This window comes from Hydractinia symbiolongicarpus, chromosome 10 (assembly GCF_029227915.1).
Source record: "Hydractinia symbiolongicarpus strain clone_291-10 chromosome 10, HSymV2.1, whole genome shotgun sequence".
Lineage (NCBI taxonomy): Eukaryota > Metazoa > Cnidaria > Hydrozoa > Anthoathecata > Hydractiniidae > Hydractinia > Hydractinia symbiolongicarpus.
The window spans coordinates 22,297,713-22,314,205 of record NC_079884.1 but is presented as its reverse complement, the minus strand read 5'-3'; the positions used below and the strand labels follow the sequence as shown (position 1 = coordinate 22,314,205).

At 33.5% G+C, this 16,493-nt stretch overlaps 2 protein-coding genes across 3 annotated transcripts; both read right to left on the bottom strand.

The window, feature by feature from the left end:
- Positions 1 to 1,257: 1,257 nt before the first annotated feature.
- LOC130662738 (uncharacterized) lies at positions 1,258 to 2,955 on the bottom strand. Its single transcript, XM_057461658.1, has 2 exons — positions 2,300 to 2,955; positions 1,258 to 2,058 (listed from the first exon to the last, which is right to left on the bottom strand). Exons 1-2 carry the CDS (start codon positions 2,649 to 2,651, stop codon positions 1,379 to 1,381), a joined length of 1,032 nt encoding a protein of 343 aa, XP_057317641.1. The 5' UTR covers positions 2,652 to 2,955; the 3' UTR covers positions 1,258 to 1,378.
- A 684-nt stretch (positions 2,956 to 3,639) lies between these two features.
- Positions 3,640 to 14,225, bottom strand: LOC130662736 (activating molecule in BECN1-regulated autophagy protein 1-like). 2 transcript variants are annotated; one of them, XM_057461656.1, is made up of 13 exons: positions 9,683 to 14,225; positions 9,515 to 9,573; positions 8,719 to 8,902; positions 7,737 to 7,912; positions 7,571 to 7,643; positions 7,302 to 7,330; positions 6,509 to 7,196; positions 6,029 to 6,407; positions 5,703 to 5,888; positions 5,279 to 5,376; positions 5,012 to 5,074; positions 4,751 to 4,890; positions 3,640 to 4,124 (listed from the first exon to the last, which is right to left on the bottom strand). In XM_057461656.1, the coding sequence occupies exons 1-13, from the start codon at positions 9,803 to 9,805 to the stop codon at positions 4,070 to 4,072; spliced, it is 2,253 nt and encodes a 750-aa protein (XP_057317639.1). In that variant the 5' UTR covers positions 9,806 to 14,225; the 3' UTR covers positions 3,640 to 4,069. The 2 variants fall into 2 exon arrangements, with proteins under 2 accessions (XP_057317639.1, XP_057317640.1); XM_057461657.1 differs by having other exon boundaries at positions 6,515 to 7,196; positions 9,683 to 14,224.
- Positions 14,226 to 16,493: the final 2,268 nt, after the last annotated feature.

The window sequence follows — 16,493 nt, the reverse complement described above, 5'->3', positions numbered from 1 at the left end:
ATTTATCTCCCTTATTCAGCCTAAAACCGTTTCTTTTATTTTGTTCTTAAATTTTAAGCACCATTAATTTATATCCGTTTAACAAATTATTGAGACCTTAAATCTAAGTATATACAAGTTTCTCAAAATCGAAACAATTGGGTTTGTATATATTTTTCGATGTTTGTCGTGGGTTTTTTTTTTTTAAAAAAAAATAACAGGATAAAATGCCATTGTTCTTATGTTCGTCTCAGGGTAATTTTCTTCTCTTTAAACATTTTTATAGCAATTGTATGCAATCTTGTTCCCTGGTTTAGTTTGTACAGTTCTGCGCACGAGAATGAATTTTATACTATATTTCTAATAATAATCATCATAGCAACACCTGTCGCTACATTTATCTAACGCAAAAATTCGCGAAAATTTTTTTATGTTACTTTTTGGTTCACGGAAGTTTCATTTAGCATTTTATTTTATTAACATTACATTTAGATTTTTTGAAAATATAAACAGATGTTTGCAAGTTGATTTTTGTGATAATTTTTGCCTGGAAGGATATTTCGCCGTACTTGTTTTTCCTCACGAAAAAAAAAAAACACATCAGTAAAATTTCCAGCCTTATCCTAAAGGTTGTTTGCTTCTCAACGTCGCTTCACTTTTTAAAAGTTTTAGCTAAAAAGTTCTATAATTGCTTTGCTTGGTGTGTGCAACCACATCTATACCTGTAACTGCATCTTTACTCGCAGTCTGGTTTCTGAAGGCTTCAACCTTATTCCAGATAGTTTCAGCTGACACCCTGTTTTAGTCAAAGATGTGGAAAGAAAACGTTAAGCACAGCATCCTTTTGTCTTCACCAATTTGTCAATAGCTCTTTAACGAATGTTTTTTAAAGCAAAGTTAAAAAAGGAGCAACGTATACAATTACACAACCAAGATTTAGAGAATCATAGTAGATTACTTGTCAATGCTTACAAAAGTTAAAAAGTTTGCGGGTTTTTTGCGCATGTAGGCATTTCTGTAGGCAGAAAATATAAACCACATACCACAATATTTAAAGAAATCCATCCAAACAAGAAATATTCGCTCAAAATTAATAAAATTTTATAAAAAGAATTAGAAGAATATAGTTAAAATCTAATTCCAGTTTCTCTTGGAGCTACCCAAAAAAATCTTTAATCTTCCCTAACAAGTATTTTATCCTGTGCGAGTCCTGCTTTTTTACCTACACAAAAGTGCGCGCATTCCCATTGTTCTCAAAATAAAATCAAAACAACTACGTCACGCGGACAGTGGTCTATAGATATCACCGCAATTTATCACTATAAAAAACATGTGTACCAAATTGAACCTAACCTCCACTTAAGTGTACAATGACAGTTCATGAAAGTCAACAATGTCGTCAGTATATTGCTTCCTCGCCCTTATCTTGACGACCTATAAAAGCTTGGTCGGTGATATCCCATTTCGGATTGTCTTTACAAGGTCTAGGTTCAAAGCGCACATGAGGCCAAAACCACCTCCAATCGATTTCCTTTTTAAACTTGCAAACTTGATCAAACGGAATTATATCTGGAATTTCGTAGACAGTTTGTTTTGGATTGAATTCTTGCGAAATAATCCAATATTTCATCATAAGGGTGGGATACGAGCCGTGCAGAGCTAAGTATTTTTTACAAATATTCGTATTTAAGAAATTTTCGCTTTGATAAGCTGTGGCAGCGTGTATCACCCGAGAGTTATCAGAAAAATAAGTTATATTTAGCTTGCTATCTTGTACCCACAATGCAACTGCTTGATCTCCAAACGGATGACATTGTAAAGTTGTGTTGAATTTACTCAAGGCTTCTTTAATTATATCACGTGATAAGATCATCCAGCCCTCATCCACTCGTATCACGTGTTCTGTACAATGTATGTACCCCCAATATAATGCTTGATATTTTCGTTGAGGTAGTTCGAACAGTAACCTGTCCAAACACAAAAAATAATCATCATCAATTCGGAGAAAGTAATCGAAGTGGAATTTCTTCATATACCATTGAAGCATCCATACAAGTCGTAACGCAAAATTGTGACCACCTAAAAAAAAGTCAAGAATTCTATATGACAGAGCTTGGAAAGTCTTCTTGGCTTACAAGATAACTCTTGATAATTTAGCTGTTCGGAATTATGACATCATCGATTAGAAACAATTGCTGATATAAATGATAATCAGGGTAACGACAAAATTTTTAACTGACGGATTTTTTTCCTGACAAGGTAACTAAAAGTCAATAATATTGATCGTGTGCTTTAGAGCATCTTTCGAGAAAGGTCTTACCTTTATACGGCATAAAAATTAAATCGTTGTGAGTGTTTGATTCGTTGACATAACGTCTTTTTTCTTCAAGTGCAATATCTTCGATGGTATCTGTGAAAAACCGACACACGACGGTTGAATGTCGCCGGCAACTTTGAAACCACGTCAGACGGACTGAATCTCTTCTATTTCGTGCAGTCAACTTGCTTAAAACCCCAACCACTAGAGCGAGATGGGGTGTTCCATGTAGTAAAGCTGATTCGGTTTTACTGGGTACATTTAACAGAGATTTCAAATCAAGTATAAAGCGTAGAAAGGTAATAAAAATTACAATAAGTAAAAATAATAGAAAATACTTCCCAATTGCTTTCATTCTTACACTGTCTCTACATGTGCATAAAAAACCCCATAAAAAGTCATGTTGTTATGACAACGCTCTAACTCGCGTATCCAGTTGGCAAATACAACGAGATGTAACAAAAACACGTGTTTCGAATATACTAAAAAAATGTTACCTGGCAACTACATATTATTTAGTTTATGCACACGATGCTTTTAAAGTGAAGTGTTTGTTTTCTAAAAAAATATAAAGAACACAACCTCGCTCCCAGGTCTTTTTGACTCTCACCGACGAGATTAATAAGAGCACTGACTTTGATCGATGAAAGATCTAACACGAATTAAAAAAAATAATTTTCACATTAATGGCTTCGAATCATATATGCAGTTCTTCATATTCTTATTTTGTATCAAGAAGAATATTTCGAGATGTTAGAATGCTAAAGATAAGAATGTATCAGGAAAATTTGAGCTTACTAATATTTACTGGCATCGGCACGGTCCATTTTTCTGATTCTTCAAACTTTCGCGGGTTGTCGCATTTTTATTCCGTAATGTAAACATCGCAGCAAATGCAAAGTAAAAGTTCTTAGGAGACGTTGTTTGGAAATTTTGATCAATAGCAAAATCATTTTGCATTACTTTAAAAGCTGGATTTCAGTGATGTATTAACTACGCAATGTTTAACGTTCCTCTATTCAGTTTTGTGATGCATGAAAATAACAAATAGATGCTGACTTTCCAAGTTTTCTCGGTTTCAAACGAATAACGATCTTTTGTGGGCATGTTGCTAAAACATTAACCGGGACATGAGAATCTTTGTAAAATAAGAGAAAAAAACGTAAAAGCGTTGAGGATATACGTGATATAGCCAAGAAGAAATATGCTTTTGTATTTACAAATCACTTCGATTCTAGTCACAAAAGAGAGGTCATTATACAATAAGATTTGCGGATAGGTTACAACTGGTGTGCATATAACTAATGTACAACCAAAAGCCCCATTATGTCATTTTAATAAAATTTTAGTTATTAATGTATTCCACAGAAGAAAGTAATGTACAACAAATGTGAGTATGTACAGGAATAGAAAATATGTACATAAAAAATATTATATAATATAGCTTCGCTTTAATACAAAGTTTAAAGTAAATAAGTGATATGAAATTTCTTCTTTCTCAAACCATTTGAGACGGTTGATCATGCTAGGAAGTCCGGAAACGTATAATAGATAGTTCAGATCAACTCCACATGTGCAGTTTTGGTTACACACAGCTCATCTTGGATCAACATTACAAGTTTTTTTCACGGTGCCATCCAACTGAATAACAAAGTGTTTTCATCGTGGTAGCATCCTACTAGACGACAGTGAATATTTAGAGAATCGTAAGAATGCATTTAGTAATTCTAGATTCGTTGCTATTTTTATATTTGTTGTCTGATAAAAATGCAGTTACTTCAACTTCTTTTTAATAACCTTTCTCTTTTCATTTAGATTCATGTCGGGCCTGGTAAAGAATAAATAAAAAAGGTGAAATCACTGAATTAAAAAACATCTCTATGTTTTTCCTAGATCACTCCGAATAAACAAAACACCCTTTTCAAAATAAACGCATGCCCTAAATGTTCATTTCAACACCGGAATAAATAAATCTTCATTTATAAACAATTGTTGACGCTAAATATGAAAACTTTATAATTTTATTCTTTCATAATCAAAATCACTTTTATATCAAAAACATTGTTTTTTAGCCAAAACTGGGCCATTCTTTTTAACCAAAAACGGGCCATTCTTAACCACGCACGAAATTTTCCAACTACAAATAATAAATGCGATATATTCTTATCAACTCTACTGCGACAGGCGCCTTCCTTTGGATTTGTCCACAGGTTAGCGACTAGTCTAATTCGGACCCCTGTCAGGTGTAACATAAATTTTTCTTCGATTTTTTCAAGGGCTAGCAATACCACAATTCTTGTTTTTCCGTGACTCTCAATTTACCAGTTCGGTTAAAATTCTACTTAAACTTCAGAAATAGGCGTTCATACAATTTTTCGCGGTATTTTAGTCAAAAAGTAACGCAAAATTGTGTCTATTATAACGCCCGTATTCTTCAAAACAAAACGTACTTACCCAATATGACAATGTTGAATATGACCTCTGTTTGTTCCGTAGATTATACCCATACCAGGACTCGGATGAAAGCGCACAGTGTTGACACTTACGTTGGACCGTTGAGTTTGACTGCACTTGTGTAGAATATTAGAAAGTGCCTAAATACAAATTTGCATGGTATAACTACTGATGCGGATGAAGTTTTCCATCCAAAAAATATAATATTACAGATCATACAACATCAAGAATAAAATACAGAAGACGTAGAGAATTTTGCACCTTTGTTGTGTCGGAATGTACAAATTCGTCGTCTTTCGGTAGTTGAAGAATCTGCCCCACTAGCTGAAAAAAACATCACCACGTGTTTAAAAAGCAAGGTCGCAAAATCTATTCTATGGTGTGAAGAAATCGCTTTTTTATTTTACTTTCCAAACGCAACGAAAATCATCTAAAGTCAACATCTTCTTTGTTGGCATACCTTAATTTACATAATACGGACTAAATTTTATTGTATAGTGAGAAGCCAAGTGTTTTAAGAAATCTTACCTGGTGAGCAGTGAGATGCCAGTGAAGTTTCCGTGATGCTAACCCAACCAAAACAAATCTACTGAGTGGAGAGAGGCTCACTGATACAGCGTTAGGACCTAAAAAGCGCATTGATTATTGATAAAAAGCCTCTATTGTATTACACCTGGTTTTCACACGACAAAACTTTTTTCCCTGGTTTGTGACTGGTCTTGGTTTAAGCACAAGGAAGACTGTTTGACCATGTCCTAAGGACATATATCTAACATCGTCTAAACAAAACCCCGTTCTTGTTTGAGCAAATCCGCCAGACAAAACACCCTTTCCCTCCCATGTCAATTTATACTTGGTCATCATGTTGGCTTGTGTTCTTAGGATGCCGCGCTCCCGCTTATGCGATGCCTTAAAATACTACAAAAAGCAGAAGGAAAAAATCAAATAATACCATATTTCCTGGAGTATATACACTGTAGATAAGATTCTGGCCGTAGCGAAATGACTTGAAGCTGTGCATCCATCGGAAAACCATGCTCGCTAGGGACGAACACCGCAACCAGACTACCATCTTGCGAAACATCAACGCTTGAATCGTTATGTATTTTACAGTACGGAACAACCACGTTCTTGTTTTCTACAATTTGAAAATAACAAAATTACATAACTTAATACATATGATTTAATACAAATGATTTACAAAATATCAAAACAATCTTTGCCCCGAGATTCAAGTCAACATTTAAAACGAATGCCCAAAATTATGCAACATCATACCATCTTTAATATCGGGGTACTGACTGCAATTGGAGTCCCATAACTGAAGTCGATGCGTAGTGTCAATAATGTTATTCGCAACAGCACCTTCCCCACTTCCTGCGAACGCACCCGCAATGGCACGATTGACTGCGGTTTGCAGAGCCGCCTCTGAGTGTTCGTCTTCTTGCGATGCGATTACAACCGCTGTGTGGACGTGGTGACTGGACCTTGCTGTAGCGGTTGCCACGGCTGTCTGTGCTCTCATTCTACTCAGATAAGATATACTAGCGCTGTGTCCACCGGCATCAGATGATGGGAAGGTGACAAAGCCGTGCACGGGAATGGTTGAGGCGGCTCCCTCCACAGAGACATCTATTTCATTAAAGCTTTCTGAAACCTACATTGAGAAAGTTTATTCAAATTTTGTTTAATTAAAAATAACGCTGAGATTTAGAAGGGAGATACAAATCTGAACAAAATTTGAATTGTTTTACATACCATTACCTGATCTGATGGCATTGCTTCACCAAGGGTAAAATTCCAAATTTCCGATCGAACTTGCCGTGAGACATTTATAGAACGTGGCTCCACGTCTTCATCACTAGTAGTAGTTGCAAAACTTATCGAACTATTCAAGTCCTCATTACTTTCAGTCTCGTCGGAAAGCAGCGATAACGTTGAGGAAGATGTCGGACGTAGCGTGGCAACAGCATTCATTGGCGAAGAAAGCGGCGTCAGACTTCTAGAAGACAAAGGTCTGTGAAGTCTTAACCTATTGAGGGACACCTGTTCTCTTTCCACTTGTGTAAAACTTCGATCTACAGTGTTATGTTGAAAATCGTTTGTGTTAGACTGCTGATCAACGGGCATATTCGCAGTAGCAGTAGCAGAGCCTACGTTTGGCGCTGATTCAGTATTACTAGCCCTGTCTTCCTCATTCAATGTATTGATGTTAGCGTTTGTCGAAGGACCTGCCTCTTGGGAATGGTCAGAAAGAGCGAGGTGATCCTGAAGATGATCCCTACTAGACGATGCGCTTGTTGTGCCTTCAGTCTGGTCATTCGGACTTTTTTTATTTCTACTTCTTTTTGTGGTTGTAGCGCTGTCGACATTTTGATTTGTTGATGGTCTCTTTTGCATTCGCATGCAAGTAACTGTTTGTACAACAGCTTGACCAGATGAGTTTCTAATATTTAGAGAGAAAAAAAACACAATAGTTCAGTTTGCACAAAAATTTAAACATATTTTATAGTTTACAGAAAAAGAACTTTTTATAAAATTTAGTACATACCCTCTCGTGCTTACATTCAGACTCGTCGGCTAAAAAGAAAACACATTCTCTTATAGACGTCTTATAGAAACGGCTCATACTGAGTTCCTAGGAATTTAAACTAAAAGAATGTTCAGAATGAAGAAAACATGTGTGTTTTAAAGTCACGCATTTACAGAAATGTGCTTTATTCTAAACTCTTTGAACATAAGACATCTGCTGAGTGATTTTGGCGTGAAATGCAACAACAACAACAAGACCAATGCACGTGATAACGATAAACTACGTACCTTACAATACTGTGTGGATGCATTTGCAATTCCTGTTAGTAATTTGCTTCCATATTGTAGAAATCGCACAAGCCTAAGTATGCAAACAATGGAATGAAAACCTGACCCAATCTTAAATAATCTGATTACAAAAAGTGACTGACAGAAAAGAAGGGAAGCAACTTACCTAACACTTTCGGAATGATGTTTCGTCTGAATGATTCGCAGTTGTCGCCGTTGGTTCCAGTCGAAAAGGATAATCTTATTAGTCGTGCCAATTGCTAGTATGTCATCAACTGGATGAAAACTGATCGATGCTATCACGGATTGCAACGAAAAGATCACATTGTCATCAGTTATATTCTAAAGAACAGAAAATTTTCCATATCATAGATGTAATGTCCTTTTGAGCTGTGCATCACATTTTACATCACCGTCGTTGGCAATGTAAAGAAAAAGAATGAAATAAGAAAATAAATAATTGCATAATAACGAAACAATATTTGTATTAGGTGAAGTGTTCATGGCAGCAGCTCGGGGATTTTAACTGAACTTTGTTCTCACCTTATCCCTTCAAAACCTCTTTCAGTTCACAACTTCTTCAAACACTGTCTTAATATTTTTTCACTAGACTAAACTAATATGGCATTTCATTTCATTGACATTTCTTTTTTTTTAGTTTTATTATGGAGCATAGCCCTAAAACTTAAACTTTTTCCTTATGATTTATTCATTCAAAATAATTCTATTTAAAATTTATTATTTTGTTTTAATTAAGTCTATGTGTTTTCCTGTCAATATTAATTAACATCATTTCTCCCAGGGTGGAAAAAGATTCAACATTTTACATGTAGAAATTTACTCCAGTGTGAAATTTTTTCCAGAGCAATCTGCAATCTCGGCAAGCAGGTTGGATAAAAATCCATATAAACAGTGACAAAGTGGGCTGGTTCGTCTAGGTGAGATGGTTTATTATGCTCACGTAATCAAATTTTTTTATAAAAATTTTTTCTTTTGTTCTGCATTATATATATATTTAATATTTTATTGTTCAGAGCCAGCTCACCTAACTGAGATAGGCAAGTGAGCCAGGCTGGTTTGTCAAGCGAGTCTGCCTCCTTAAAAACAGTCCCTAAGAGGCACAATTAAAGCAAATAATAATTTCTTACATTTAAATTCCATAAACGTACTTGTCCACCAAGGCAGCCAGAGGCTAAAATACTGTTGATTCTTGGATGAAATGATGCACACCAAGGTGTTCTTAGATGACCATGTAGGGTGTGTATGACCTTGCATGAGTAACAGTCTGATACTATCACCGTGTGGTTACCATGACTGGTGGCAATTTTTGTTCTAAAAAAAATTGATAACAAATGCTGGCTTTTTAATTCAGTAAATGTGCAAAAGTAGAAATGATGGTATAATCAATGGAATACAAGCAATTTAAATAAACTAATGCCATAAAGATTAAACAGCCCGTTTAATTAACCTTACTCAGCCCAAGGGGTGAAGGAAGGTGGGAGGTGGCAGATTTGCCTGCTTGCTATTTTTTCAATAATTTCTTTTTGCTGTATGCAGCGTAACTATGCCACTTATACAGATATATTTACCTTGAACACCAACCTTTTAACTTCTTTGGTCCCATACCTCCTAAAACTTTAGATATTGGCTACTACTCAAAACAACTCCTTCAATTGATATGAAATCCTTATAACTGTTTAAATTTAATAACTTGCCTTATAACCATAGGTTTGACTTAAAAATTTCACTAAATAATCAAGAGGAATTACTGTGCAAAGTTTTAACTCATGATAAAACCGATTTTTTTTGAATTTTATATATTTACATATTAGGAAAATTTGGATTTTGAGCCATCTTTTGCATTGTCTGTCAGCAAAGTAATTTACGTGTTTTTCCTGTTACAAAACACTGATTTACACCTAAATATTAGTAATATTTGTATACCTGTCTGGACTAAATGTTATCACAAATGTGGATCTTGCTGGTTGCTGTAGGTGGTAAGTCTAAATAAACAAATATCAAAAATTTCTTTGGCTTCTCTAAAATAATTTTTTATGTTAAATGTATTTTACAATATCAATTAAAAGCAAATAAAAATAAAAATGATAATACCAGATGTACACTATTGTGATTTGCAGTTTTATGTTCTAAAAACTCCAATAATTTTTTATGTGATGCATGCCGCCCATATCTCTCACGTTGCAACAATGATAAAGTGAGGTTCTTTGGGTGCATTCTTCAGCAAAATGTTAAATTACTGAAAATCATGTCCATTTTAGAAACAAATGTATAATAAAATAATATATATGTGAGCCTTATTTTGCAAATAACAGATTATATTAACAAAACATAACTGTAATGACAAAGTTTGTCCTTAGGCAGTGTAACAAATCAAAATTAAAGTTGCATAAGAATGATAAGAGAAAAGCACTCTAAAGGTTAATAAAGACATTTGCAAGCATGAATAACCTGCATGGTTACCTGACTATTTGTATGCATGGCAAAAGGTGTGCGTGCATGTAATGGTGACAGTAACCTGTTTTAACTGCTCAAACAGCTAAATTATCTACTTAGTGTTTTTTGTATAAAAAGTTTCTTACTATTTCTTAAAACAGACCTTTGTGGTTGTCATGTATAAAAAATAACTAATAAAAAAAAAATTAGAGCAAAATTTTTATTAAAAAAGTTACTTTCTTTTTTTACAATAATAATAACAAAAATATAAATTAAAATAAAAAAAATACAAACATAATATAAAAGTTAATTAAATCCATGGTTGAACTTTGCCAAACTGTCAATTTCTGAAAAATAGCTGAGCAGGAGTTTTCATTTTGTTCACAACCAAGAATTCCACAATGAGTCATAAATCCTGACATCTGAGAAAATCAAAAAATAAATTGAAAAATGAATGAAATTTAGTCCGATGTGTATGTAACTTGCTCAGTAAAAAAAGATTTATAGCACTCTAAAGTTATAACCAACTGGCACAAGACGTCTTTAAGACATCTCAAGATGTCTTTTTTAAATCTTCTGTTAGAAAACTCTATTAAGATGTCTTTAATGCATCTTCTTAAGAACATCTCTTAAAAGACATCTTTTATACGTCTTTTGAAACTAAATAAATTCGTATCTTGTATACGCATTTTAGATGTCTTTTAGAAGCTCTTTAAAAGAGGTTTTTTAAAAGGCATCTAAAAGTTATCTAAAATATATCTTTTACAAGACGTTTTTCTCTTCTTGCTATAATGCATCTAAAACCCGTCTTTTAAAAGACGTCTTTTTCTACTTCTAAAAGTGGTCAAAATGCATCTTTCAAAAGACGTTTGTTTTTTATATGAAAAATTCATTTTAAAAAGATGGGGTTGTTCGCAAACTTAGTTAGCATGTTTATTTTTTTCGGAAATCAATTTTTCACAAAATTAAAAGTGGTAACCGTCACTTTTAATTGTTAAAATACTAATGTATTTTGGCAACCCTTCATAATATGTTTTCATTTCAATACGTCATAATTTTGTTTTTCTGCACCCCCTGGCGGATATTCTTTGACAATTGATCATCGGAACATTCAATAAAAATTGGTGGTATTTAATGACAGCATCTGCAGCATACCTGTTGTTTAAAAAGTAAGTACTTTTGTTTTGTTATTCTCTGCAAATTAATTTAAAAAATTATAGTGGGTAAGTGTATTAGCTGATGTATTACGTTGTTACCCTTTATGTATGGTGTGTATTCTGACTACGTTTCTATAAATGTCCATTATTTATCTGGAAATGAGCTATTTTTTTTCTCTAGAATCTGTCAACGAGATGCGAATGAGCAAGAATTGCGACGCATAATTGGGGCCGAGCTGTAAAACGCTCCCAGTCAGAGAATCAGAGACATAACGGGTACATACATTAAATATATAAACAAAGGAAAAGCCCTTTCGACTTAACTCGTTTATAAATGGCATTTATATATACCTTTAATATTTTTCTTTTTCTTTCTTCTAAACTGACTTCTTTATTATTTCAAATATTTATTTTGTTTATTTCGGCTTTGCAAACGTTACGATGAATTTTAACTATACTAGCAATTTTCACCGAATTTTTAGGGTGATTCTTTCCTATGGCCTAAGCTTAATATGCTTGAGATTTTTTTGATTAGAGTTCTAATTTAAGCTTTAATAGCATGCTTTTAAAACTGACGTAGAAATTAGTATACGTCTCTAATCATGGATAAGTTCATTAGGTAGAATTCATAATACAGAATATTTTAATAATTAGAATTTGTAAATATGAATATGAATGATTTAATTGTATAGTGTGTATTATAAATAATATTTTATTTGTTTATTTATTTTCGGTTACATTTGCTTACTGTAATTGTAAAATATATTTATTGTTTAAAGTGTCAATACGAATTTGATATAATACTTGTGATTAATATTTTAATCACAAAATATTTGTAGTCTGTGATATCATTATTTCTGCAATTTATTAAAACTGTACGTTTCAACGATAATGTAAAAAAACGTCTTAAATTTATTTTATAAAATAATAAAGAAAACAAAAAAGGGATGGATAAAAAATCTCTTTGTAAAGATGCATTTAAAAAGTTGCATTTAAGATGCATTTTAGTGGCTTCTACATCTGTAAAAGGTCTAGAAAACGTCTTTAAAAAGGCGCGTCGTAAAAATTTTTTGAAAAACGTTTTTTAAAAGATGTCTAAAAGAGATCTTTTAAAATGCTTTTTTAAAAAGACCGCTTTTAGACGGTTAAAAAGATGCATTATAGACGGACAAATTAGCGCTAAAAAAGACGTCTTTTAGAATAGCAAAAGTTGTCTAAAAGACGTCTGGGATGTAAATGAATTCCAAGGCCTGATCCCACTTTGCACGGTGGACTCGCAATTCAGTGGAAAGAAGTGTTACTTGCAAAATAGGTTCTGCTTGGAAAAAGTTCAGAAAGTTACTTCCTTTGTTGACTAGCAGAGTCTTGTCAATTGAGTTAAAAGGTAGGTTGTATGAGGCCTGTGTAAGAAGTGTTATGTTGTACGGTAGTGAGACACAGGCAGTGAAGCAGGAAGATCTTGACAGTTTAGAAAGGAATGATATGAGAATGGTTAGGTAGATGTGTAACGCCAGTCTGAGAGACAGAAAGAGTTCAGATGAGTTAAGAAGAAGTATCCTTAGAATTAAAGATGTTATCCAGATAAGAAAATTGAATTGGCTGGGGAACTTGGAAAGAATGGAGGGGGATAATTGGGTAAGAAAGTGTTTTTGGGGCAAAGCCCAGAGGCAGACTGAGAAAGACTTGGCAGGAGGTTATAAGGACAGACTTGATACAGAGGAAGTTGAGTTTAGATCTAACACAGTCTAGATCAGATTGGAAGAGGGTCATTAATATACCCCGTCCAACCCCTGCTAGCATTGAAAACGGACGTTAACCCGAGAATGATGATGAATGATGATGGTCATCACTAGCGATGAGAAGGTGATGATAAGAGGATGAATATCAAAAAAAAAGTTATATCTTGCTTCTACCAAATTCTTTTTACATTTTTACTTCACAGAAACACTACAAAATTGAAACAATAAATTTGTTTGACCCTTTTAAATTTAAAGGGTGTGAGTTATCAATATGTTTGTTATGTCAAATTAAAAGTTCAGAAGAAAAAGCATTCTTAAACAAAATTCTATGGCACATAAAATTATAAGTAACAGAATGCTGGTAGTCATAGAAAGTCTGGACTTTTAAAAATGATTTTTTCTACTTAATCTTACTTAATGCACCAAATAATTGTAAATACCTTTAATACTTTTCCCTGCCTTTTTCTTTCATGCCTTCTTCTTCATAATATTTAAGGAGAAGCTGACATGAATTAATATAAATAATAATAGACATATAATTTTTATGAGATAAATTTTATGGTTGATGGAAATAAAAAAAAAATCAATTTATTTAAAAGTTTATTTGTATTCTAATAATTTTATTATTTATATAATGTGTCATGTTTATTAAAAGGTCAATCATGCTTAGCTTTTTCAAATTTCTGACTAGTTTCTTACGCCATCTTTATTCGTTTATAAGAATTGGGTCTTTTCTTAAAGTTTATGAAATTGAGCTTTGATTATTTTAATAAAAAAAATTATAAAAAGTGAAAAAAGAGATGATTTCATCAGGGAGTCTTTAAATTTGTTAAAAATCAACCAAACAATCCACGAACAATCTTCGACACGCAACAAAATCCACCATTTACTTTTTCAGCGGTCCTCCGAATTACGGTTGTTACGTCCAAATGTTATTTCATAGGGGACTGCGCTGCGCTACTCAGTGCTACATTTTCCTGCTTTATGGCAATACAAGCGAAAACCATGGGAACAACATTGGCTGACAAAATTCGAACTTAAAAAGGAGGCTAAAAATACAGCTGGCGTATATTTAAAACGAATAACAAAATACGGCTGAGAAATATAGCTAGTATTTTTGTAATTTTTCGGGAAAATATTTTATCCGACCGACCGACTCACCGCTAACCAAACATATTTTAGACAGTGGCCCAATCTGCTCCATTTAGCCCCTACCTCTTTAAGTAAAAATGAATTGAGTGACATAATTGAGCACTTTGATAGCATTTTAAAATAATGCATGCAGCAGGTTTTAAAATTAAAATTTTGATAGCATTTTAGGAAAAAGTTAAAAGTAGCTCGCTAGCTAGCTAGCGAGCTACTTTTAAAGCTACTTTTAAAGGAGATTAAAGAAGAATTACTGTTAGCTAGCACTAGCTAGCTAACAGTAACTATTTTGAACTAGCTTGCGTGCACGAAACGACAAAAAACATGGGGGAGGGAAAGCGTTACGAATGTTATTTTATAACAAATACAGTTTGGGTGTCAAGTTTAAGGACTTGGTAAACTAACTGATGTGAAAAGTGTTATCGAGATTCCAGAGAAAAAAAAAACAACAACAGTAGTTGAAAGTTATAAAAACAACAAGGGAGACAAATAAAGTAGGGAAGGTTCGCCATCTTTAAAATGTTTATAACTAACAACAAACGGCAACCGATCTCAGGCTTCAACTCCATACTAACATAGCCTTAACTTTACCCGACAATGTCGTATTTTTGGCCCCTTCAACAGCTTAAATGCGCATCCGACACACGACGTTGCAAATTTTTTTTCCGTACACGGTTTTCTCGTTGGATGCTAAAACAGACAACAAAGTTTCAAAAGTTGATTATATTTTGGGTCTTTACGCATATAAGAACAACCTTGGTATAAATGGTGTAGAATTCGATGGTGTGAAAAAACCTCTCACCAACATTGAAATCAATATTCTCTTCTGACATGTTGTAAGTAATCACAGTGAGAAAAACTCGATCAAAATAAAACTTATATAATCTTTGAGAAACAAGCATCTATCTTAGTATATAAAGATTAATGGTACTTACCAGCTACTTTCGCTTCGAATAAGTTATTCCACACTCATATTCTGTATTTCTCTTTGTTTTCGGTCAAGTCAAAAGTTTCCACGGGCATTTGCGGTACAAACACTTGAGCATGTCAAAGGACCGGTTTCCGAAAAATATTGAAAAAATTAATAGATACTGCCAACGGTTAAAATGATACTGCCCACGGTCAATGATACTGCCTACCGTGTACGGAAAAAAAATTCGCCACGACGTTGAACATTTTAATGTTGTTAATACATTCTAATACCTGGTATAATATCTCCATAATTTACGGTAATACACTGTGTAATACTTTGTAGTATTCGGTAATACACTGAAATACTTTGAAGTATTCGGTAATACACTGTAATACTTTGTAATATACGGTAATACACTGTGTAATACTTAGTAATATGCGGTAATATTACTTTATAGTATTCAGTAATACACTGTAATACTTTGTAGTATTCCATAATACACTGTAGTGCTTAGTAATATACTGTGATAATTTGTAGTACTCGGTAATACACTGTAATACTTTGTAGTATTCAGTAATACAGTGTAGTACTTAGTAATATACAGTAATACACTGTAATACCTTGTAGTATTCGGCAATATACTTTCTCTAATCTCTTTGTGATCCACTTAACCGCAATTACCGAGGTGGGGAAAGTTTACTGCTGGCAGAATTTTTTTTTTGATATCGTGCCGGTACCGGTGGAATAACGGACCACGTTAGTCAGAGAAATTTAAAAATAATATTGATGTGAACTGGCTACACACGAAAATGCATTAAAATGAGCAAGCTGTATGTATTCATGCAATCCCAAATCAATAAATACCTCATTATCCAGGGTGCCTTAACAACAATTTATCTGTAAAGTAAGTTAACGGTCTTTGATAGAACGTTTCAATGCACTTAACCGATGCTCTAATCAACATAACATGTATGCATAAACACTGTGTTCTTACAAAGCAAGACAATCCGGACGTCTATTCAAAAATTCATTAATTAGTATGACTGAACGGTTGTATTTGCTGACATGTATTAGCTGACATGCGTGAAAATTATGTTATTGTGCTAAGGTCACGTGATATCACACCATATTGTGTCGTATTATATTGAGCAATATTGTGTTATGCGATATTATGCGTATTTGATGTACGTGATTAAGTACCACACTCTATTAAATTATGAATCAGTAAATCACTTTCATACGACTGTAATATTTTCCCGAATAATGAGTTGTTGGGCAATTTAGGCAATTCAAGAAGTACAGGACAATTTTTATTAAGAAGAAAACGAAACTTGAAAAGAGGATTAAGAATTGGTATTACAGAGATCTGTTTGAAAGGGGAGAGAAATTAGTTATTTAAAATGGTGTAGTTTTCTATGTTACGCTTTGTCGTTCTGATAATACTCCTTTTTAAAATATTGCGAAAAGCAAAAATTCCACTAAATCAGCGCATTTTTGAAGCTATTACCTAAATA

Excerpts from the sequence above, each read along its gene's own strand:
- LOC130662738 (XM_057461658.1), bottom strand. The coding sequence starts at position 2,651 with ATGAAAGCAATTGGGAAGTATTTTCTATTATTTTTACTTATTGTAATT. Across the intron at positions 2,059-2,299 it reads AATTTTTATGCCGTATAAAG|GTGGTCACAATTTTGCGTTA; the intron begins GTAAGACCTTTC and ends ACTTTTTTTTAG.
- LOC130662736 (XM_057461656.1), bottom strand. The coding sequence starts at position 9,805 with ATGCACCCAAAGAACCTCACTTTATCATTGTTGCAACGTGAGAGATAT. Across the intron at positions 7,197-7,301 it reads CTGAATGTAAGCACGAGAGG|AAACTCATCTGGTCAAGCTG; the intron begins GTATGTACTAAA and ends TCTAAATATTAG. Across the intron at positions 6,408-6,508 it reads TGCCATCAGATCAGGTAATG|GTTTCAGAAAGCTTTAATGA; the intron begins GTATGTAAAACA and ends TTCTCAATGTAG.